The 23325-nt window shown below is 53.6% G+C and overlaps 1 protein-coding gene across 2 annotated transcripts; it reads left to right on the top strand.

Annotated features, from left to right (window-relative positions):
- The first annotated feature begins 97 nt into the window (after positions 1-97).
- On the top strand, positions 98-17657 carry DUOX2 (dual oxidase 2). 2 transcript variants are annotated; one of them, XM_068966497.1, is made up of 33 exons: positions 98-167; positions 432-521; positions 779-943; positions 1539-1726; positions 1882-2083; positions 2188-2354; positions 2719-2779; positions 2915-3011; positions 3466-3556; positions 3826-3928; positions 4375-4538; positions 5069-5244; positions 5465-5583; positions 5946-6083; positions 6306-6419; positions 6609-6811; positions 7109-7294; positions 8379-8604; positions 8685-8778; positions 10651-10838; positions 11350-11419; positions 11853-11936; positions 12473-12651; positions 12792-13022; positions 13205-13304; positions 14020-14069; positions 14356-14483; positions 14738-14891; positions 16125-16357; positions 16555-16713; positions 16857-17012; positions 17122-17250; positions 17535-17657. In XM_068966497.1, exons 1-33 carry the CDS (start codon positions 98-100, stop codon positions 17655-17657), a joined length of 4638 nt encoding a protein of 1545 aa, XP_068822598.1. The 2 variants fall into 2 exon arrangements, with proteins under 2 accessions (XP_068822598.1, XP_068822599.1); XM_068966498.1 differs by lacking the exon at positions 11853-11936.
- The last annotated feature ends 5668 nt before the right edge of the window (positions 17658-23325 follow it).

The raw sequence follows: 23325 nt of genomic DNA, 5'->3' as shown, positions 1-23325 counted from the left end.
GGGGGTGGACACAGCTCGCGCCAGCTGTCAGCTGTGGGAGAGGCTGGCTCTGTGTTCCTCATGTACCACCTCCCACCCCACTGGTCGCAGGGTCAACATGCTCCGCGCAAGGCCAGAGGTGCTTGTGCTCCTGGGAATTCTGCTGACTCTACTCCTCGATCCAACGGGTAAGTACCAGGCGCTAGTTCCCTTGGGAGTTGGGGAAGGGATTGGTGCAGGCAAGAGGCTTCCTGCGGCTGGAATATGGGGTGAGATCGCTGCGCGGCTCAGCGAGATGGAAAACTTCCCGGCGCAGCCTAGAGGCCGCGGGAGCATCTCCACTTGGGTCGGGTTGGGGGCCCTCGGCTGGTTGGAGACGCGGACCGAGGCCATCGGGTCCCCCAGGGGTCGCAGGAAATCTAGCAATGAGCGGACCACTCTCTGACCCACAGGTGGCCAGGACTCATTCTCACTGACCTGGGAAGTGCAGCGCTATGACGGCTGGTTCAACAACCTGAGGCACCACGAGCGTGGCGCTGCGGGTGCGTCCTGCGGCCTGGGGTGGGGAACGGCTAGCGGAAGGCAGGGGTGCGGGAGAACCGGCGCGGAGAAGCCGGCGGGGAGGGAGCGCGCCAGCCAGACGCCCCGCTGCCTGCGCGGCCAGTTCCTATAAACACCTGAGGACTGAAAAAGGGGTCTCGTCCGTGGGAGTGGGGGTTGGAGGGAGGCGTAGGGCGAGGTTCAAGGGCTTGTTGGGAACAGCGTGCTCTGACAGAGCCCGGCTCCCTGCTTCCCACAGGCTCCCGACTGCAGCGCCTTGTACCGGCCAACTATGCGGACGGCGTGTATCAGGCTCTCGAGGAGCCGCTGCTGCCCAACCCGCGCAGACTCAGCAACGCCGCCACGCGGGGCAGCTCCGGGAGGCCGTCCGGCCGCAATCGCACGGTTCTGGGGGTTTTCTTCGGTGAGGGCAAATGGGAGAACAGTTCTGGTGAGGGTTGACCTGGCGCTTAGCTCAGCGCCTAAGGAGAGGGGCCCTGAGGCCGCTCTGCAAGTCCACAGGACACCAATCCAAGACTTCGAACCACGTCCTCACCGTCCCCCAATCCATCCCCTCAGGCTACACTTGGAGACTTTCTTCGTCTTGGACGGATTTGAGGGTGTTGACCAGCGGTATTTTGCTCTCCTAATCTTTCACTTAGCCCTTACTCCAACCCAGGAGTGCCACTAGCCTTCCCTGTAGCTCCTTGGAGCTAGGTCCCCTGCCGCCCCTCTCCTCCCATTGTGAGGATTAACTTCTTTACCCCCGGAGAGGGAGGGGGAGGCACGATCTGTTAGGAGATGGGGACTGGCTCCGGGGAGCCCTTATACTTATTGTATTATTTTGATTCTCACCACGACGTGATGGGGGTGGGCGAGGAGGGTACTATAACCCCACTTTACAGATTAGAAGAAAGTTTTAGAGCTGGTGGAGCGGCGCTTGAATTGGAACATCTGTCTTTAGGCTCCCTGGCGGTGGGCAATAGCAATTCTTACCAGATTGAACCCCACGCCCGCAGGCTACCACGTGCTGTCGGACCTGGTCAGCGTGGACAAGTCTGGCTGCCCAGCCGAGTTCCTCAACATCCACATCCCGCCCGGAGACCCGGTGTTCGACCGCGACCAGAGCGGGGACGTGGTCCTGCCCTTCCAGAGGAGTCGCTGGGACCCCGAGACCGGACAGAGCCCCAGCAACCCCCGGGACCTGGTGAGCGCGGCAGGCGGGGGTGGGGGGTTGGCGGGACCCGAGGCAACCGCGGAGAGGACCCCATCCCGCCGCACCCACGACACCCGCGGGCTCTCACCCCTCCCGGACCCGCCTGGCGGCTCGACCCCCGGCTCAGCCTCCCGCCGTCCCCGCAGACCAACGAGGTGACCGGCTGGCTGGACGGCAGCGCCATCTATGGCTCCTCGCACTCCTGGAGCGACGAGCTGCGGAGCTTCTCCGGGGGGGAACTGGCGTCGGGGCCCGACCCCGCTTTCCCGCGGGCCGCGCAGGCCCCGCTGCTCATGTGGACGCCGCCAGATCCCACCACTGGCCGCCGCGGGCCGCGGGGGCTATACGGTGAGGCGGCGGGGACCGGGCGGGGCGCGGTCGAGGGACGGCGAGGGGCGCCCCGCGGTCCAGCCCGCGCTCATCTCCTCCCTGCGTTCCCGCGGCGCGTGCAGCCTTCGGGGCCGAGCGAGGGAACCGCGAGCCCTTCCTGCAGGCGCTGGGTCTGCTCTGGTTCCGCTATCACAACCTGTGGGCGCAGAAGCTGGCCAGCCGGTACCCGCTCTGGGGGGACGAGGAGCTGTTCCAGCACGCGCGCAAGAGGGTCATCGCCACCTACCAGGTGGGTCCCCCGCGGCCTGGTCCCCGGGAGACTCCAGAGCCCTCGGTCCTGGACGACCCCGCCAGAAACCACCACCCCCTCCCCAGAGAGCCGCCATCTAGGACAAGCCCCTGAGGGTGATAAGCAGGCAAAGCGCTACTCATGCAGGAGGTTTTCTGATGATTATTTCGCAGCCCGCTCCCCACCCACCTGCCCTGGTTGCCTGTGGGGAACAGGAACCTCCGCACCTCTCCTGTCTGAGAGTCTCTCCCGTGACTGCCCCTGCCTGGTGCTCATCTCCCTCCTAAGGCTTCCTTGAGCTCAGATCCCCCGTGGCCTGGCTGCTCCAGCGCTGGCCTCCCCTTTCCCCTCTCTTGACCCTCAGAACATCGCCATGTATGAGTGGCTGCCCAGCTTCCTGCAGCAAACACCTCCAAATTACACAGGTGAGGAACACTTGGGTTGAGGGGGTTTGGGGAGGGGGGTGATTAAGATCCATAGGACAAAGAAGACTGGTGGGTTCTTGCGATGAGAGTATGTGAGGGTAAGGAGCCTGTTTTTCTTATTACCCCTGTGGACAGAGTATCGCCCTTTCCTGGACCCCAGCATCTCTCCGGAGTTCCTGGCTGCCTCTGAGCAGTTCTTCTCCACCATGGTGCCCCCTGGCGTCTACATGAGGTGAGGGAAGGTCTGGCTGAGCAGCACACTGGCAGAGGTGAAGTTTCAGTGGCCTTGGGGCCACTCATATACCTTTCATATACCCCACCCCCACAGTTTCATGGGGAAAGAGAAGCAGAATTTGGTCCCCTGAAACAGAACCCTGGGGTAGGAGTCCAGTCTTAACAGGGAGGTTTCTCCATTTCCTCCTAACAGCTGAACTTCAGCTGCTGAGAGCAGGATTTGTCCAGCAGCTGTGTCACTCTTTTCCCTCCTTCCCTTCCTACCCTGCGTGAACAAAGAGCAACCTCTACCTCCAGTCTACACTGATTGCCAAATCCCTGCTGCAGTCAAGGAAGTTCAGAGGACACCCCTTAGTACTCACCAAACACCCTCTGAATGCCTCACCCCACATCAGCCCCACCCCAGCCTCTTCCTTGAATTCTTTTACCGCATCCTTGATTCCCCATTTCAGAAATGCCAGCTGTCATTTCCAGATGGTCCTGAACGAGGGTTTTGGCAGCTCCCCAGCTCTCAGAGTCTGCAACAGCTACTGGATTCGGGAGGTCAGCCTGGGTTCAGGGACAAGGAAAGGTGGGTCAAGGTCAGTCTTGTCACACAGGCTCGGAAAAGCAACAATTCCAGTTCATAGGTGTTGCTGCCTCAGGGTGGTGGGAGATGAAGGTAGAGTGATCAGAAAATTATCTGGGGACAGCAGCTCAACAGGACTGGCCAAGGGCCCTTTGTCCTGGGGTGCTGCAGTGGTCTGAGTGAGAGGGACCTCGCACTGAGGAGGAGCCTGAGGACTTACCTTGAGTGTGCTGTTTCTTTCCAGAATCCCAATCTGAACAGCTCTCAGGCAGTGAATCAGCTACTGCTGGGAATGGCCTCCCAGATCTCAGAGTTGGAGGACAGTACTGTGGTGGAAGATCTGAGGGGTAAGCACTGGAAGTAGAGGGGATGAGGGCCCAGAGGCCCGTGAGCCTGGGAACCCTTCTGGGTTAGTCACCAAGTAGGCCTAGGATACCTACAATGTAAGAACACACACACAGCAAATAGCCATTAGAAAAAATTAGAGAAAATAACTGTATTCTAAATTACCTACATCTGAGTATGTAGGGGGTAGCACAATCTCTGGCACTTAGGTCTCTAAAGGTTTTTGTCCAGTACCATCTTGAGGTTAAGGAGGTGGGATGGGGAATTTGGTGACTAGAACCATCCTGAGTCTTAGGGAAAGAGTTTTGCCAGAAAAATTGCCCCTGGTCACAAATGGTGACATTGACATGTGCTGGATATGGGTAATGCCAGCAGCCCAATTCAAGGCTGCTGGGTAAAGAAGGGTTAGCGGGACTGAGCCTAGAGCCAGGTCCTCTCTCCTCCTTAGATTACTGGCCTGGCCCTGGCAAGTTCTCCCGCACTGACTACATGGCCAGCAGCATCCAACGCGGCCGAGACATGGGGCTGCCCAGCTATAGCCAAGCCCTGCAGGCCTTGGGGCTGAAGACCCCGAGGAACTGGAGTGACCTCAACCCCAAGGTGGACCCTCAGGTCAGAAATAGTGATGATAATAATGGCAACTAAAGCTTTCTTGAGGTGATACTAAGTCCTTTACATGTGTAACCCATTTAATCTGTGTGAAGAACATTATAGAGTAGACACCATCATTGTCCCCATTTTACCGATGACATAATTGTTAAGTCCATGTCGGAGGCAGGATTCAAATTCAGGCATCTGATTCCAGAGTATCCTCACCGCTCCTCTGTACCATTTCTGCAGAGTGACCCCTGGGTGGGGAGCCATTGTCCTATTCCTGCAGGGTCTTGCCCCATGGGATGGATGACCCTGAAGCTGCTGGTCACTGGAGACAGACAATCTGGGTGGTGACACACTGGTCCTCCCACCAGACTTGTCACTACCTGAGGGGGCTGCCTAGAAAGAGGAGACTCCCTCAGGGCTGAGCAGCAAGCCAGGCCGCGGACGGGGTCCCATGTTTGAGGGATGGGGCAGTAGTGGCCGCCCTCCTAACACAAAACCACACACGTATGCTCACACACTCCTCACCTCCTGTGGTGCTCCAGGTGCTGGAGGCCACGGCGGCCCTGTACGACCAGGACCTGTCCCGGCTGGAGTTACTCCCTGGGGGGCTCCTGGAGAGCCACGGGGACCCTGGACCCCTCTTCAGCACCATCGTCCTTGATCAGTTTGTGCGACTGCGGGATGGCGACCGCTACTGGTTTGAGAACAGCAGGAATGGGTAAGGCCTGCCTGGCTCCCGCCTCAGACTCTGTCTCGGCCTGGACCCCAGACCCTCTGCCTGTGAATGGCCTCCATGGGCCCCTGACTCTCAGATGGCCCACAACTCCCTCCCCAACCCCTCTGGGTCTATTTGTCTCATCTGGGTCCCCAGGCCTGAGTTTTCTGGAGACCTGTGATCCCTTCTCATCCCAAACAATTCCTGGCTTTCCCCAACTTAGGCTCTTCTCTCCAGAGGAAACTGCAGAAATTAGAAGCACCACTCTTCGGGATGTGCTGGTGGCTGTCACCAATGTGGACCCTGACACCCTGCAGCCCAATGTCTTTATTTGGCAGAATGGTGGGTGGCCTGGGAGAGCACAAGCAATGGTGGCAGAGAAGGGGCAGAGGTTGTGTGTGTGGGGTCACTTGGTGCTGTCTCAGGGGCTAGGTACCAGGCAGTTCCCTCTGTGTTGGTCTGGGAGGCCTGCATTAGGTGCCTCCCCCAGTAGAGACTAGACGGTTTGCAGGCTGCACCTTGTGGTCGGGTTGGGGTGATGCTGAGAAGTGGGATGTGGAAGAGGAACTTTTGAGGGGAACAAGTTCCAGGGAGGTGGGTCTGGGAGGGAGTGGTTACCTGGCCCTTTACAGGAGAAGAGGGGAAGGATGCCTGCGAAGGAGTGGGATGCTCAGGCCTTGAGACCTTCTGTGCCTTTCCCTCAGGTGCACCCTGCCCTCAGCCCCAACAGCTCACAACCGAAGACCTGCCCCCCTGTGTGCCCCTGACCGAGATTCATTACTTCGAGGGCAGTGGTCCTGGTTTTGGCATCACCATCGTGGCTTTGTGCTGTCTTCCACTAGGTAAGCCCTTCAGCCCCCTCGCCCATGTCTCTTCTCTCAGCTCCCCTCCTCTCCACGGACTGTCCCCACCCCTTGTTACTGACTGACCTGTAGGGTTCAGTCCTGAGTTCATTTGAAACCAGCCTTAGGATGCCTTGGGAAGGGAGGGGCAGCAGCCAGGGCCTTGGCGAACCCACAGGTGAGGGGCGCCTCTCCCCACTGGCTCCTTCTGACCCCCTTCAGTGAGTCTACTTATCTCTGGGGTGGTGGCCTATTTCCGGGGCCGAGAGCGCAAGAAGCTCCAAAGGAAAGGCAAAGAGAGTGTGAAGAAGGAAGCAGCCAGTGATGGAGTGTCAGGTGAGATGAGGCCAAGGGGAGGGAAGGGGGAAGAGAACTGAAGGTGCGGAGTGCTGTGAAAGAACCAGCTTACAGATGTGGGGAGAAAGCCAGGCTTCGGGGTGCTGGCTCAGACTGGAATTGGCCTGAGGGCTGGGGCCTGGGAAGCTCTGCTGAAATGCTCTGCCCTGCCCGTCGTCCCTTCCTTAGCAATGGAGTGGCCGGGCCCCCGGGAGAGGGGCTATCCAGTCACCATCCAGCTGCTCCCAGACCGGCAGCTGCAGGTTGTGGACCGGCGGCTCTCTGTGCTCCGCACCATCCAGCTGCAGCCCCCACAACAGGTCAACCTCATCCTGTCCAGCAACCATGGATGCCGCGCCCTGCTGCTCAAGATCCCCAAGGAGTATGATCTGGTATGGCCCAGCCAACCTCTCCGGCCTGGGCTGCCCTTGCCCATTTCCCTTCTCATGGTGGGTCCTCTCAGGTCACCCTGTCCTCAGCTGCGGGGCTCGTCTGTGAGGGCTGACACTGGGAGGAGGCGCTGCTTTCCGAGGTCCCCACCCAACTCTCCCTTTCACCCCCTTGGGCCACTCACTGGGCCCTAGCCGGGTTGGAATGGGGGCCTTTTAGTTTCCTTCCCCCAACCTAAGGACCTCTAAGGGGAGGCTGAGCCAGGAGCTTGAGCATTGGCACGGCCTTCCTTCTGCCAGGTGCTGCTGTTTAACTCCCAGGAGGAGCGGGGTGCCTTTGTGCAGCATCTGCGGGGCTTCTGTGAGAACTGGTTTCTGGGCCTGGAGGTGGCTGAGATGAGCGAGTATGAGCTCTTCAGGAAAGCTGTGACCAAAGAGCAGCGGGAACGCATCCTGGAGGTTTTCTTCAGACACCTTTTTGCCCAGGTGCTGTGACCAGGCCTTTTGGAGGCAGAAGGGGCCCAGGGGTAGGAGGAAACCTGGACAGTACCCTGTCTAGGGTGCACTGAGCTTCTGTCCTGCGGGCTGGCAACAGACAGCTCCGCTGGAACCCAGGATTTGCTACTCACTAGGGCATCGCCTTAGGCAAATTACATTGCCTCTGCTCTGTTTTCAGTTTCCTCGTCTATAAAAAAGTGATTAAAATAGGATAAATCCCCTTGGGTTATGAGGATTCAGGAAGATAGTCTACGTTTGTGGTCTTCAAAGTGTGCTCCCTGGACCAACAGTAACAGCCTCATCTGGGAATTCGTTAGAAATTCAAGTCCTCAGGCCCTTCCCCCGACTTAGGAAATTAGGAACTCTGAAGCTGGCACCCACAAGTCCTCCAGAGGATTCTGATTCACTCTGAAGTTTGATAAACACTGTTCTATGTACAATGTTTAGCCCAAGTGCTTGGTACATGATTGCATTTAATGGATGGAAGTTACATATATGGGCTTCCTTGGTGGTTCAACGGTAAAGAATCTACCTGCCAATGCAGGAGATGCAGGTTCAATCCCTGGGTCAGGAAAATCCCCTGGAGAAGGAAATGACAACCCACTCCAGTATTCTTGCCTGGGAAATCCCATGGACAGAGGAGCCTGGTGGGCTACAGTCCATGGGGTCGCAAAAGAGTTAGACATGACTTAGCCACTAAACCACAATAAGTTACATGTATGTGACTTTTAAAATCAGGCACATGGCAACCCTGTCTGAACTGACAAAAGAGCATATCTTTAGCCCCTTCCTGCCTTCCATTCATGTCTGCTGCAGTTTCTGTCACTGGTGTAGGCTCTTTCACTTGGCATTCCTAAACACTGTGCCTCCTTGCTCCCACCCCATCCCCTGCTACAGTCGCCCCTCTGCAGGAGAGCAGAAGCCCAAGTCAGAAGTTTGTCTAATGACCATGAGCAACCACCAGGGCTCACCTTTCTGATCCAGACTTCGGGAGATGAGAAGGGTCACTGAACTGCTTCCAGCCCAGGCCTCAACTCTTCCTCTCCCTCCCTCTGCTGCTGTCCAAGTACAGGTGCTGGATATCAACCAGGTGGATGCGGGGACCCTGCTCCTGGACTCATCGCAGAAGGTGCGGGAGGCCCTGACGTGTGAGCTGAGCCGGGCCGAGTTTGCCGAGTCCCTGGGCCTCAAGCCCCAGGACATGTTTGTGGAGTCCATGTTTTCTCTGGCTGACAAGGATGGCAATGGCTACCTGTCCTTCCGGGAGTTCCTGGACGTCCTGGTGGTCTTCATGAAAGGTGAGGGGATGGGTGGACCATCCCAGGTGCCAAGTATCTTTTAGCAGAGAGGTGACAGGGATCCCCCTGTCTCTTCCCAGGCTCCCCGGAGGACAAGTCCCGCCTGATGTTCACCATGTATGACCTTGATGGGAATGGCTTCCTCTCCAAGGATGAGTTCTTCACCATGATGCGGTATGGGGTGGGCCCCTCCAGTTCTGAGATGTCTTGGTATTAAAAACAGGAAAACAGGTTAGGTCAGAGGAGGGTAGGTGAGGAGGTTATGTGGCCATCTGCACTGAGAGGCAGCCTAGACACTGCATCCTGGATGCCCAGAGCATCCAGCTTCAAAGTTTATCTGGCCAGGCCCCTGTGCCCAGAAGGGTCTGTTTCTTCAGTCAACACCAGCCAGAAAATTCTCCCAACTGAAAAAACACAAGCAACATCAAGATGACCAGTAACAAAGCCAACCAACCTCTTTTGGATGCTGTCAGGTCTTTGCTAACTCTTGTTTTTAAAAAAATTTTTCTTATTTTGGTTGCGCTGGGTTTCATTGCTATATGTGGGCTTTCTCTAGTTGCAGTGAGCAGGGGCTACACTCTTGTGGAGTGCAGACTGTAGACAAGTGGGCTCAGTAGCTGTGGCACGCTGGCTTTAGTTGCCCCAAGTCTTGTGGGGCATTCCTGGACCAGGGATTGAACCCGCGTCCCCTGCACTGGCAGGCGGATTCTTATCCACTGGATCACCAGGGAAGTCAGGTCTTGGCTGATTCTTCTAAGGTTGTGCTTTACACAGTGAGAGCATGAATCCTGGAGGACAGATGCCCTTGGTCACTGCCGATCTTAATCACCAGGACAGGCAGGAGGAGAAAAACAGAATGTTGTTCTATATTTCAAACTTTCTCTCTTCCTGCTTCTTAAGCCATCTCTGGTTGTGGTGTGCCAATAAAGACCAGTTTTGGGCTCATAGACATCTAATTCCTGAAGACAGTGCTCCAGTAACCCAGGTTCCTGCAGCTCTACAAGGACAGGGTTCATATCTCATCCACTTCCTCCACACTGTGACTGGCACATAGCAGGCATTTGATGCATAGGCAACTGTATCAGATGAGACAAATGAGCAAATGAATAAATAGAATGCAAAAAACAGCTCAGATCTTTTTAACTTTTCTACCCCTGCAAACTTTACTCATTGCTTTCCATGATCTCCTTCACTGCCACTTCTTTTGCAGACCAGATACAACAGCTGGACATGGGCTTCTGAAAGGGCTTGGGTGAAGCGGATTGCAGTTGTCCCTTGCTGGGTGTGCTGCTGCAGGACCCTCTGGGAGAGGGTTTCTGCCCCTGGGGGCTAAGCTCCCACCTCCTCGTCCTATACTCAGCGTTGCTCTGGCTCAGTCTCACCCTGAGCAAGTGGGATGATGTATTTTTAAAAAATGTGATGGCAGTTGTTTGCTGTGCCATGCAGGCAAAGCTTTTTTTTCTGTTGGACTCAACACAAATGTGCGTGTGTGTTTGCTCGTGTCCCAAAGTGCACCGAAGAAAAAAGTATGGCCACTGTAGGTGCTGTCACATTGGGTGTAGAGACACTTCTGCCTGCGCCCCAGGGTGTTGGCACAAGGAAGCGGAAGCCATTGTGGCTACATCTCCTCCCTCAACTCCCGACTGTCTGTGCCCCCACTCGACCATGAATGGGGTGCCCGGCATGGATGTGGGAGGTATCAACACGAGAGAGCCTGCCACTCGAGTGGGCCGTGGCACACCTGGACATGTCCCTACACACAGTGGACATTTATCCCAGCTGTAGATGCCCCCCGTTTGAGGGCTGCTTTCTCTAACTGGTCAAGGTCACTTTCAGTTTTGTTCTGCCTTTCGGGCCGTGGCCACCCCACCCAGCTTAGCGTCAGCAGCAGGCTGGATGAACACCTTCTTGGTGCCATTTCCTGGGTCACTGGCAACCACACTAGATAGTCTGGGACCCGCCCCACCCAGCACCTGTCTGCCTAAACCTGACCTGGCCGGGTGACAGGCTGCTTTCTTCTTGGGTTCCCCTCACCCCCCGACCCAGGTCCTTCATCGAGATCTCCAACAACTGCCTGACCAAGACCCAGCTGGCCGAGGTGGTGGAGTCCATGTTCCGGGAGTCAGGCTTCCAGGACAAGCAGGAGCTGACGTGGGAGGACTTCCACTTCATGCTGCGGGACCACGACAGTGAGCTCCGTCGAACGCAGCTTTGTGTCAGAGGTGGAGGAGGAGGTGTGTGAGTTTGGAAAGCGTCAGGGATGGGCGCATCTTCGAAATGTCAGTTCCTGGTGCATAGCACTCAGGTCTTACTTCTCTCTTAGTCCTTGGTGCCTAGTACAGAGCCAGGCATATGTAACCAAGGGTGTCACCTACAGTTGTGCAATTTGTACACAAAGGTGCCCACGGAGGGGTCAGGGCAGGCAGAAATCTAGCCTACATGCTGCACACCAGCCACGCACATTGATCTGGGGTGAGTCTGGCCGAGGATGAGCCCCCATTTTCTGTATACAAAGAATCTGCAGGGCTGCATCCACCTGGAGGGGGACCCTTTTCTTAATTGCACAAAATTGCCACATTGTCTAGCAGCGGCCACCCTGTGTGGGTGCTCCGTGTGGGCAGTGAGGGGAGCAAGGCTGGAGAGGATATGGGGATGTGACCAAGTCACTGCCCTGCAGCCATCCTAGGACGGTCACCTCCCCACACTCTTGGGGAAGCCTGTCCAGCTTCTTGTTCTCCTCTCCAGGTGTTGGAGACATTTTTAAACCAAACATCACCTCTCGAGTGTCATTCATCGCTCGGACTTCTGAGGAACGGTGAGCGGGAATGGGGCATGGGGAGGTGTCCTGACTGTGTCCTCTGCAGAGAAACAAAGCAAGTAGGGCTGGTGAGATCAGCCCCTGGGCCAGATATTTGCCCTCTGAAAGTAGCTCTTAATGCACGGTTGTTCTGAGTCTGTATTCCGGCTGCATAACACACATACCCACATACCCACTACTGTTCAGGAGCCTGGCTCTCTCTGCCCCTCCAGGACACAATCATCACACAGAACAGATGACCTGACCATATCCATTCCTTTGGTCCTGCCTTCTGTCAGACCCCTCTCTGATCAGTTTTATGGGCAGGTTCTGTGGACAGAAATGAATCCCAGGATCTACCCCCTCCCAGCCCACCCTCAACCCTGACATGGCAGTTCTTCTCCTGCCTGCAAAGACAAAGGGATCATGAGCCCCATTTTTCTTTCCTCAGTTCTTGCCCTCAGAGAGTGGGGCTCTCTGCCTCAAAAGCCCCGGAGTTGGGAGGCCCTGGGCTGAAGAAGAGGTTTGGCAAAAAGTGAGTGTTTTCTAGAACCTTGATCCACAAAGACACGGGGAGAAGTCTTGGAGTGTTGGTCTGCCCACCTCCACCCACAAGAGACCATCCTGAGACTCATTCCACATGTCCCTGACCTGGCTGGCAGGCTGTTGAGTTGAATGACTCTTCAACCTCTTCCAACTTCTGCACCCTACTCTTCAGGCCAGGGGCCTGGCACTCGATGCGACACCAAGATGGCAGGGAGGGGTCCCCTGGCTCCTGGCTGCTTTGGGCACAGCAGTGAGGCCTGGGTAAGGAGCAGGAAGAGGGATGGATAGGACAGATAGGGGGAAGTGGAGATGGAGTAGTGGGGAGATGGAAGAGTGGGTGGACAGGGCAAGTCAAGATGAGTGGTAACAGCTTGGGAGAGTGGGAGTCACCCGCTAGAAGCTTTTTCTTTCATCTATTGTGGCCCATCCTGACCTCTGCCAGAGCATCAGGTCTCCTTTATAGGGTGGCACTTAGGGGAGGCCAGGATGCCCTGACCTCAGGCCACCTGCCTCCCATTGCTGCAGGGCAGGGGTGCCCCCTCCCCGGCTGTACACGGAGGCGCTGCAGGAGAAGATGCAGCGGGGCTTCCTGGCTCAGAAGCTGCAGCAGTACAAGCGCTTTGTGGAGAACTACCGGCGGCACATCATGTGCGTGGCTGTCTTCTCGGCCATCTGTGCCGGACTGTTTGTGGAACGTGCTTACTGTAAGAGTTTCAAGTTGCAGGAGGGGAGGTGTGAGAGCCTTCTGGTTGTTTTTCCCGAACCTCAGCATCCGGCCTGGGGGATGCAGGTGTTCTGACTCAGGCCTCTGTGCTGTGCTGATCCACCCCAACTCTACCCCCAGACTACGCCTTTGCCTCGCCACCCTCGGGCATTGCACAGACCACTTTTGTGGGCATCATCCTGTCGCGCGGCACGGCGGCCAGCGTCTCCTTCATGTTCTCCTACATCCTGCTCACCATGTGCCGCAACCTCATCACCTTCCTGAGAGAGACCTTCCTCAACCGCTATGTGCCCTTCGACGCCGCCGTGGACTTCCATCGCTGGATCGCCATGGCCGCTGTGGTCCTGGCCAGTATGTGGCACCTGGGCATGCTTGCCATGGCTTCAGGCCCCTGGGTCTAAGCTGTGGGGGAGACAGTGGGGAGACTGGAGCTACTTGTACTTCCTTTTCTCCTCCCTGTGCCTCCTGTCTCCTCGGGGCTGGAGTTAGGGTTGGCCCTGGGAGGCATCTCTAACAGGATCTGTCTCTTTCAGTTTTACACAGTGCTGGCCACGTGGTGAATGTCTACATCTTCTCAGTCAGCCCCCTCAGTCTGCTGGCCTGCATCTTTCCCAGCGTCTTTGTGAATGACGGGTCAGTTCTGGGGAGGGCCCCCCTTGGGAATTCTGGAGCAGGCCTAAGGGTACAACAGAAAAGAGGTAGATGGCTCTAGACTCTCCACTCTCTTACTGAGTGAGAGTAAGAAATTAGCATCCTGAGGAAGCTGAGAGATGACTTTTTTGCCCTCAGGAAGGAAGCTGGCCATAACTGGCCAGGAAAGGACTTTTGGAGATGAAGTTGGATACTCTTTCCCATGTGTACCTGACACACAGCTTGGTTTCTCAGCCTGCCATCCATTCACTGGGCAAATATTTATGGAACATGTCTATGTGTCCATCCCGGAGCCAGAGAGTAAGAATGCCAAGATATATGCAGTCGTTCAACAAGTATTTCTTGAACACTGAGTCTGTGCCTGGCATTGTTTGAGCATAGTGATAGAGCATAGAGGTAAGCTCCCTGCCCCCATGGAGCTTACAGAATATGAACCAGGCTTACAGAATATGAACTCAAGAAAGCAAAGGTTAGCTGCAGTAGGACAATTCAAGATTACACAGGAAGAAGAACTGCTTTGAGATCAGAGAGTAGAACACAGGAGGCTGGGGCCCATGTTCTTTGGAAGGATCCCTGGTCGTCTGGGTAGAAGCCCAGGAACCTCTGTATTCAAGGCCATCAGGAACAGAGTCACATTGCAACAGTGGTGGAGCTCTTCCTGCCCCAGCCTGAGGTTCTGGGTGTCTTTGCCCTACAGGTCCAAGCTTCCCCAGAAGTTCTACTGGTGGTTCTTCCAGACAGTCCCAGGTAAAGAGTAGATGGTATGTGGAGTCTGGGGGTTCTGTCTGAGGACTTCTGATTTTGTCTTCATCGTCCCATGAATACGCACTTGTCTATAGTGTTGACAGTTTCCCTTTGAAGGCTCCAAGACAAGCCTTAGTTCCAGCTTCTTTGGTTAAGCTGTTCTGGGAGCCAGGGAGGAATGAAGCAGGCCAAGGAAGGAGAGCAGAATGGGGACATGCTCTCTGCTACTCTTAGCGCAGGCTGAGGCCCTGAGACCAGGACTGTCTGACCCTGTCTCTGCTACCCCCAGGTATGACAGGGGTACTCCTGCTCCTGGTTCTCGCCATCATGTACGTCTTTGCTTCCCACCACTTCCGACGCCGCAGCTTCCGGGGCTTCTGGTTGACCCACCACCTCTACATCCTGCTCTATGTGCTGGTGAGGGGCTTCTCTGGGCAGGGCCAGGCCACAGGGCAGAGATGAGCATCATGATGTGGGGAGGGAGCAGGCTGAATTGGACTCCAAAGCTTAGATTGAGGCCCTGAGATCTGAGGCCACAGTCTGTGGAGCAGTGCCAGCTCCGTGCCCTCAGCCCAGGCCCAGGGCCCGAGCAGGAAGTGTCTGGGTAAGGTGGGTGCAGAAAGGGGACTGGCCAGCTGCGCCTGTGCTGTACTAACTGGCTATGTCTTCAGCTCATCATCCACGGCAGCTTTGCCCTGATCCAGCTGCCCCGTTTCCACATCTACTTCCTGGTCCCAGCACTTATCTACATGGGGGACAAGCTGGTGAGCCTGAGCCGGAAGAAGGTGGAGATCGGCGTGGTGAAGGCGCAGCTGCTGCCTTCAGGTACCAAGCTGGCCTGACCTCGGGTGGGGAGCACGGGAGGTCAACTCATGGGATGTGGGGAGACAGCTTCCCAGGCCTCCTCACCCCATTGTTGTTTCTGAGACACTCTGGGGAGCCCTATGGCTTTCTTGATGGAACTGCAGCCCCCAGAATGTCTGGACTTAGTTTCCAGGACTTGCACACAATGAAAGGTGACTATGAGAAGAGCCAGCTGAAAGGCGTTCAGAGGGGTTTAAGGATGAGAAAGACCAGTACGTGCATGGCCTGGGAACAGGGCAGGGTACCGAACATCCCTCTCCCATTTCTTCACTCGGAAAAACCCCTCCTCAGAGACAGACAAATGGCCCAGACCACAAGGGTCTGTTGAGAGTCAGTACTGGCCAGAGTGGGGATTCACATCACCATAGAGGGTGGTGGAAGATATTTAAGGGTTGTGGGGCTGGCTGACCCTCAGAACTCACATAGTAAGAAAGTTAGCCTCATTCAACTTTATATCAATCAAGATTACTTAAGAGCAAAGTCTCAGCACGGTCTTCGCATGCCTTTTGCACCCGCCAGTACATGCAAATCTCCTTTTTCCACAATGAAAGAACAAGCCTGAGGCTCAACTGTGGTCAGGCAACAAACAGGATCCAGCTAAAACGTGATAAAATGTGGTACTTTCTATTTAGAGCACATAACACTTAGGTGTGTAAGGTGGTGGTGAAGAGCTTGGCCTCTAGAGTGAGATGGAGCACATGACACTGGTTTTCCACCTGCCTCAGTGACCTAAATGTTCTTCTCAAGGTAAACTGAGTTGAAAAAATAAGTCAATTTAAAGAAAAACATCAGATCAATGATAATGCGGAAGGATAAGCACATAAGTCCCACCACAAAGGTAACGTTCACATGCTGGAAATTTGGTAAACACTGAGGTGGTACTTGGGGAGCCTGAGGTCCCCTGACCTAGGACACTGGTATCCAGGACAGTGGTGTCAGCCTGGGCCCTTAGTGGGACGAAGCAGCAAAGAGGAGGGGAGGGGCTAAAACAGGGGAGCAAAGGAGCCCAGCTCTTGAGTTACCCAAGAAATAGAGAAAAGGGTCCTCCAACCCCCAACCCAGAAGCCCTACTAGCTCAGATCACGTGGCTGCTCCCTGTGCCTGAGGTGTGTGGCGAGGACAGGGCACCTGCTGGTTCTCAGGTACCAGGAACAAGCCCTCTGATCCCTGCCCGTCCCTGCCCACGACCCTCAGGAGTGACCCACCTGGAGTTCCAGCGGCCCCAAGGCTTTGAGTACAAGTCAGGACAGTGGGTGCGGATCGCCTGCCTGGCTCTGGGGACCAATGAGTACCACCCCTTCACGCTGACATCAGCGCCCCACGAAGAGACGCTTAGCCTGCACATCCGGGCGGTGGGGCCGTGGACCACCCGCCTCAGGGAGACCTACTCACTTCCAGCGGGTGACAGCTCTGCCAAATATCCAAAGGTGCCCATCACTGGGGCTACTTTGGGGGGCTCCAGCATTGACAGAAAGTCCCCACCCTTCCTGACCCCAGGATAAGATGCTTTAGCTACCCCAAAGCCAGGCTGGGAGAGGGCTGGGGTGCCTCAAAGAGACTGGTTCTCCCTGTCCCTCTTCCCCCACATATCTAATCTCATCTCATCTTTTTCTTCTGTTGGCAGCTGTACCTCGATGGGCCATTTGGAGAGGGCCATCAGGAGTGGCATAAGTTTGAGGTGTCAGTGCTAGTGGGAGGGGGCATTGGGGTCACCCCCTTTGCCTCTATCCTCAAAGACCTGGTCTTCAAGTCATCCTTGGGGAGCCAAATGCTCTGTAAAAAGGTGAGTGTTTACTCTCGTCCATTCTTCAAAGAAATAGGGACAGACAGCCTGATTGTGTCCCCACATCACAGCAAAGCAGCATGATAAAAAGCCCATGGCTCCTTGAGCGGAGCTGAGTCAAAGCCCTAGTCATGTGTCCCCAGATCTACTTCATCTGGGTGACGCGGACCCAGCGGCAGTTTGAGTGGCTGGCTGACATCATCCGGGAGGTGGAGGAGAATGACCGCCAGGACCTCGTGTCCGTGCACATCTACATCACCCAGCTGGCTGAGAAGTTCGACCTCAGGACCACCATGCTGGTGCGTCAGGGCCGGCCAGGGGGCGACTCTGTGGGTGTGTGGGTGGGCCGAGCAAGGCAGGATGGCCAAGGCGCTGGCCGTGACCTTCTTCCTCTGCTCCCTCCCCCAGTACATCTGTGAGCGGCACTTCCAGAAGGTGCTGAACCGGAGTCTGTTCACGGGCTTGCACTCCATCACTCACTTTGGTCGTCCCCCCTTTGAACGCTTTTTCTGTTCTCTGCAGGAGGTCCACCCAAAGGTCAGTCACACCCCAACCATCCTGCCCCTGCCAGGACTTCCTGGCCCTTGAAGAGCCTGCAGCTGTGTCCTGAGCAGAGGACCTCAGGATGGGGTCCAGGGTTGGAGGAGGGCTTTAAATCCCACCCCTGCCTCCCCAGTTCAAGCCTCCTCCTCCTCAGCGCCTGAGGTCAATGCCCTGGTCACTCCAGTCAGGCTTGGGAAGCCGCTCCTGGGGAGTGAGCATCTCAAGGCCACAGGCCTCTCCTCTGCAACCACTGCCCCCTCTCCCCCAACACTTGATAGGTGCAGAAGATCGGGGTGTTCAGCTGCGGCCCTCCAGGAATGACCAAGAATGTAGAGAAGGCCTGTCAGCTCATCAATCAGCAGGACCAGGCCCACTTCGTGCACCACTATGAGAACTTCTGAGCCCACCTTCCCTGGTTCCCGGTCCCTCCATGGACAAGCCCCGCCAACAGTTTCTGTCAGAATTCACCTCAGGCCTCAGCCAGAGAGCTGAAAGGGCCTCTCCCTCATTGCCCCATCTGTCCCTGGCTCTGAGAAGTTAGCAGAGACACTTGCGCTCACATCACAGCAGGCTGTGGTAGATAAAAGTGGGGAAGTCTATGCCTTGTGATAACTGAGGTGAAGATACGACCGCGTTTTTTTCTGCTAGATCCCCACGTCCTTTTCCCTTCCACAAAATCAGTGTATAGTGTTGGTGTTTTCTTGGCCTAGGCATTTGAGGGAGGATGGGGTGGGGGTACCTGGTGTGAAGAGAGGGCTCAAGGGAAAATCTCAGAGCCCAGCTTAGAAGCTGCAGTGTTAAACCTGGCAGCCCAACTGTCTCAGTTCAGTCTCTGAGGGCTTTGCCCTCCAGCTCTGCCCCAAAGCCCTTCCTGCTCCTAGGAGATCAGGAACGCTGAGGGACCACCAGTGACGCCCACTGCCCTCACCTCTTGGCAGACCCACCTCTTCCTGCTGGAGCAGCCCCTCAGCTCCAGTACCACGGGAGCCCAGCCTCTCTGCCCATCATCCAGAGTCCCCTCTTGGCTCCCCACCTTCACAGGAGTTGGATGACCAGCTGTCCCAGTTTGCCCAGGACTCTCCCAGTCTTAGCACTGAAAGTCTCTTGTCCTAGGAAACCCCTCAGTTCCAGGCAAATCAGGACAGTCGGTCACCTTCCACAGGAGCCAACCTGGGACATCCCCTCCATACTCTTTAAGACCCTTCCTTTTCCTTCTTCAAGTGGCTCCTTCCTCAAAAGCTAAGCTTTAATTTTTAAAAAAAATTTTTAGTATAATTTACACATAGTAAAGTGCACAAATCTTAAAGCTACCATATACAACACGTGTTACTACTACTATCCCGATGAAGATCTAGGACATTTGCATCACCCCAGAAACTTCCCTTGTACCCCTGTCAGTCCACTGCCCCCAGCCCTTGGCAGCAACCACTGATGTGAATTATTTTATCACCCCAGATTCGTTTGCTCATATTGAATGTATTCTTTTGAAACTGGCTTCTTTCACTCAACACAGTGTCTCTGTGATTCACCCATGTTATTGTGTATATCAGTAGTTTGTTCTTTTTTCATGCTGTGTCAAGCTCCATTGTAGAGATGTACCACAGTTTGTTTATGGAGTCTTTTGTTGATAGACATTTAGATTGTTTCTTGTTTCTGAAAATTATGAATAAAACTCCTGTGAACTTTCTTACGACTTATTATTGTTTGGTGTACATACTGCACTCATTCCCAAGAGGGTATGTATCTTGGAATGGAAATGCTGGGTCATAGAGTCCACCAGCCAGTGGGACTTGTGGCAGGGAGAGTTTTAGGCCGTCTCCACTTTCCCGCCCCAGGGTTCTCTCCCCGTTGGTTCAATTCTACCTCTTCTGACAGGTCAAATGCCTTGAGCCCCCTACCCTCTGCACTGAAGGAATCTCTGAGAGAACTGGAAAGACACTAGATCAGGGGCCAAGAGACCTGGACACTACTGCTGACTCTGCTTATAAGTAGCTACAGAAGAAAATCCCGTAACTTCTCTGAGCTTGTTTACTCATGTATTAAAATGTCTGTGTGGATATTAGGAAGACAGACAGTGATACTGCCCCAGAAAATTATACAGATGAGGAAATGTATGAGAATATATTGTACATTGCAGTGGATGATGATTATTAACCTACCTATCTCCTAACAGCATCAGACCTATAGGCCTCCAGCCCTCCTGCCCCTCGCCGGGTAGACAACCAGTCATTAATTCCAAACTCCAGCCCCTTAAGTCTCAGCCTTAGCTGTATTCCCAAATGTGGCTCATCGGTGCCTTCCTTATTCCTTTCTAAAGACCATTCAAAATATCTATCTGTCTCATCCGAACTCACCTGTCCTTGTGAGGCTAGCACATGTTGTTGACGTGGCTGTCATGATTCTCCATAACCTCTACTCAGCCTTATATTCCCTTATGCTTGGGCCTGACTGAAGGTCTCCTGAAGACTCTGTGATCACTCTTGCCCAGGATCCAGACAATGGCGACAGGGGGACATCTGTGCCACCAAGATCTTAGGTAGCCTAGATGACACCCAGCCTGTCTAGCACTAGTCCTGACACCATACCCTAGCCAAGTTCCAGATGTCAGACTGAAGCATGTATTCATATGATCCGGCTACTGTCTAACCTTGCCCAGTTTCCAGAAAGCCACATGTTGCGTGACAGAAGTCAAGGACTCGCAGAGAGGATAGAAGTGTTTTCAGCGTGGTTATTCACCAGAACTTCAACTGGCCCCACCCTTCCTGGAACTTCGAGGCCAAGTCTTGGGAAATGAATTGAAAGGCAGGATCAGGCAGCAAGCAGGCAATGTACCTTTGGATTGAGATAATGAGATCACAGACTGCACAAATGAGACCATGAGTGCAGGGGAGAGGTTAGACACTGGAAAATATGTAAACATAGGAGGCCACCAAAACTTCCAGAGAAAGAGGACTAGGGAAAGATGACTCAGGAAAATTTAACAGACGTGTTTATATCTTATATCTGAGAAAGAAAGCAAATCTTTTCTACTTCAGGTCACAGATATAGGTCTCAGGTCCTAGGACAGAGCCCAGCCCAAGCCCTGCCTTGGGCATGGGAATGGGGCTGGGAATGGAACAGGGGTAGAGAAGGAATAGGGTGGGATTGGAGGGAAGTGGGGCTGCAGATGGAGAGGATGAGGATGAGACTGGGTGAAAAGGCTTCAGGGTCAGGTGGCAAAGGAGTACATGAAGATGTGGGGAGGTGCTGAGGCTGAGCTCTAGGAGAAAGACATGAAGGCTAGCTCTTTGCCTTTCCCCCCAAATTTCCAGACCCAGCACCATTTGAGAGGGGAGGAAGTTGATAAGATGTGGTAAACTTCCCATCCACTTCCCATCCACTTACTCACAAGCATTTCTGAGTGCCCGCGTGCATGCTAAGCCGCTTCAGTCGTGTCCGACTCTCTGTGACTCTATGGGCTGTAACCTGTCAGGCTCCTCTGTCCAAGGGATTCTCTAGGCAAGAATACTGGAGTGGGTTGTCATGCCCTCCTCCAGGGGATCTTCCCAACCTAGGGATTGAACCCATGTCTCTTATGTCTCTTGCATTAGTAGGCAGGTTCTTTACCACTAGCACCACCTGGGAAGCCCCATGAATTTTTGAGTAAGAGGAGCCAATTTAGCATAGTTGTTAAGAGTGAGGGATTTTGAGTCAAACTGGGTCACCAGCTGGGTGACCTTGAGCAAACAAAGGAACTCTCAGTGCATTTTGCCTCTTCATAAAAGGGGGAAAATCCAATGATAAAATTCAATTCAATTCAACAAATATATGCTGAGCTTTTATTAGGTCCCAGGCAAGATTCAGCTCCCATGGAACTTCTCTGTTAATGGGAGCAAATGGACAAGAAACAAGGAAAGAAAGAACAGAAAGATAATCCTAGATCATGATAAAGAGATTCAAAATAATCATTGTTTTATTATTTTTGAATCTCTTTATCATGATCTAGGATTATCTTTGAATTATATTTGAATCATTAAAGGGAGCCCTTTAGATAAGATGATTAAGGAAAGGCTCCTGAGGTGACTATGAGATTTTAACAATTAAATGACACAGAGCTTGCTGTGTGCCCAGTGCTATGGTGAATGCTTTATACATATTAATTCACTTGATTTTTACCTGTATTGCCCTCTATGTAAGTGAGAGATCTGGATTTGAGCACAGGAAGTTTTAACCAGAGACCAGGCCCTTAACTACCACTTTATTTTGCCTCTCAAAAGCAGGCTGCAAGCCTTCAGGCAAAGATAATGTATGATAGCCTTGAACTGTGCCTGGCACTTAATAATATTATTGTTGTTGTCACTGTTATTATTAAGAGAGGTTGAAGCTCTAGGAGTCAGAGCTCCATATTCTGAGGAGTTTGGAGTATGTGGGGCTTGAGTGATGCTAAGTGACTTGTCCTTTTTTAAAAAAAAGATTTACTTATTTATTTTTGGCTGTGGGTCTTCCTTGCTGCACGTGGGCTTTCTCTAATTGCCTTTCTTGCTGCACGTGGGCTTTCTCTAACTGCCGGGGTTACTCTCTAGTTGCAGCGCAGGGGCTTCTCGTTATGCTGGCTTCTCTTGTTGCAGAGCACAGGCTCTAGAGCTCGGGTTCAGTAGTTGTGGCCCACAGGCTTAGTTGCCCTGTGGCATGTGGGATCTTTCTGGACCAGGGATCAAGATCAAACTTGTGCAGATTCCTAACCATTAGGCCACCAGGGAAGTCCAAGTGACTCGTTCTGAGTCCAGATCTGTCCTGTGCTGACTGCTCTCTCCCCTTCCCATCTCTCTAGGAAGGGGGAGGAGGCCTGCCCTACCCTCTAGGGACATCAGGCCCTCAGATCATGTGGAAGTCACTCCTTCCTGGTAATACCTGGAATATGACAAGGAGAGCTAACCTCCCTGCCCAGTCTCCAGGAAGTTGTAAAGGACTGGGAATCTCTCCAGCCATCTTCTCAGGAATTATTTTCCTTCCTGCAGAGACTTCAGATAAACTGTAATATGAAGACACTCCCTTTTCTGAGGGTGAGAGGCTGGCAATAAAATTATAAAGTTGTAGGAGAAGTTGCCCCAAGTGCACTGGATGCTGTGTTGGCACCTGGGTTCTGTTTCTAGCCCTACTACTAAAATCATTGTGTGACCTTAGGGAAATCACCAGAGTCCTCTGGGCTTCAATTTCCTCACCGAGGAAATGAAGGGAGTAGACTAAGACCACTTCCAGATGTAAAAGTTTACCACTTCCCTCTGTGCTCATTATCCTAACTGAACAGAAGCCCTGTATTAGGAAATAGAAGCCCTTCTTTTACCTTCCATCCAAGGTTCAACTGGCCAGGAGAAGGAAACAAACATTTAAAGGTGTGTGTTCTAGACTCTATACCATATTTATACAAATTGCCTCATTTAATCTTCACATTAACTCTTTGAAGAAGGATTTGTTGCTCTCATTTTACAGAGAAGGCACCTGAGGCTCAGACAGTAATTGTGCACAAACATGCAAGAAGGAACAAGCAAAATCAGAATTTGAACCCAGGTCCCATGAAATCTCAGAATTTCTGCTCTTTTCCATCTTGGTGCTTCTAATGGTATAGAAAGAGAAGGCAATCAAGAAACAATCAGGGGCTTCCCTGGTAGCTCAGTGGTAAAGAATCAGCCTGTCAGTGCAGGAGACACAGATTTGATCCCTGGTCCAGGAAGATCTCACATGCCTCAAAGCAGCTAAGCCCATGCATCACAACTGTTGAGCCTGTGCTCTAGAGCTTGGGTGCCACAACTACTGAGTCCACATGCTGCAACTACTGAAGCCCACACACCCTAGAGCCTGCACTATGCAACAAGAAAAGCTACTGCAATGAGAAACCTGCACACCGCAACTAGAGAGAGTAGCCCCCACTTGCTGCATCTAGAGAGAAGCCTGTGCAGCAATGAAGACCCAGGACAGCCAAAAATATATAAAATTATTTTTAAAAAAAGCCCAAACTACAGCATGGTGACTATAGTTAATGATACTGTATTGCATATTTGAAAGTTGCTTTAAAACAGTGGATTTTTAAAG

The sequence above is a fragment of the Capricornis sumatraensis genome, chromosome 2 (genome assembly GCF_032405125.1).
Source record: "Capricornis sumatraensis isolate serow.1 chromosome 2, serow.2, whole genome shotgun sequence".
Taxonomy (NCBI): domain Eukaryota; kingdom Metazoa; phylum Chordata; class Mammalia; order Artiodactyla; family Bovidae; genus Capricornis; species Capricornis sumatraensis.
This window is presented reverse-complemented; position numbering and strand designations above follow the sequence as displayed.

Bases quoted from the DNA above. Each gene is read 5' to 3' on its own strand.
- DUOX2 (XM_068966497.1), top strand. From the start codon at position 98: ATGCTCCGCGCAAGGCCAGAGGTGCTTGTGCTCCTGGGAATTCTGCTG. The intron at 944-1,538 runs GTGAGGGCAAAT...CCACGCCCGCAG, and splicing joins GGTTCTGGGGGTTTTCTTCG to GCTACCACGTGCTGTCGGAC. The intron at 13,305-14,019 runs GTCAGTTCTGGG...TTTGCCCTACAG, and splicing joins AGCGTCTTTGTGAATGACGG to GTCCAAGCTTCCCCAGAAGT.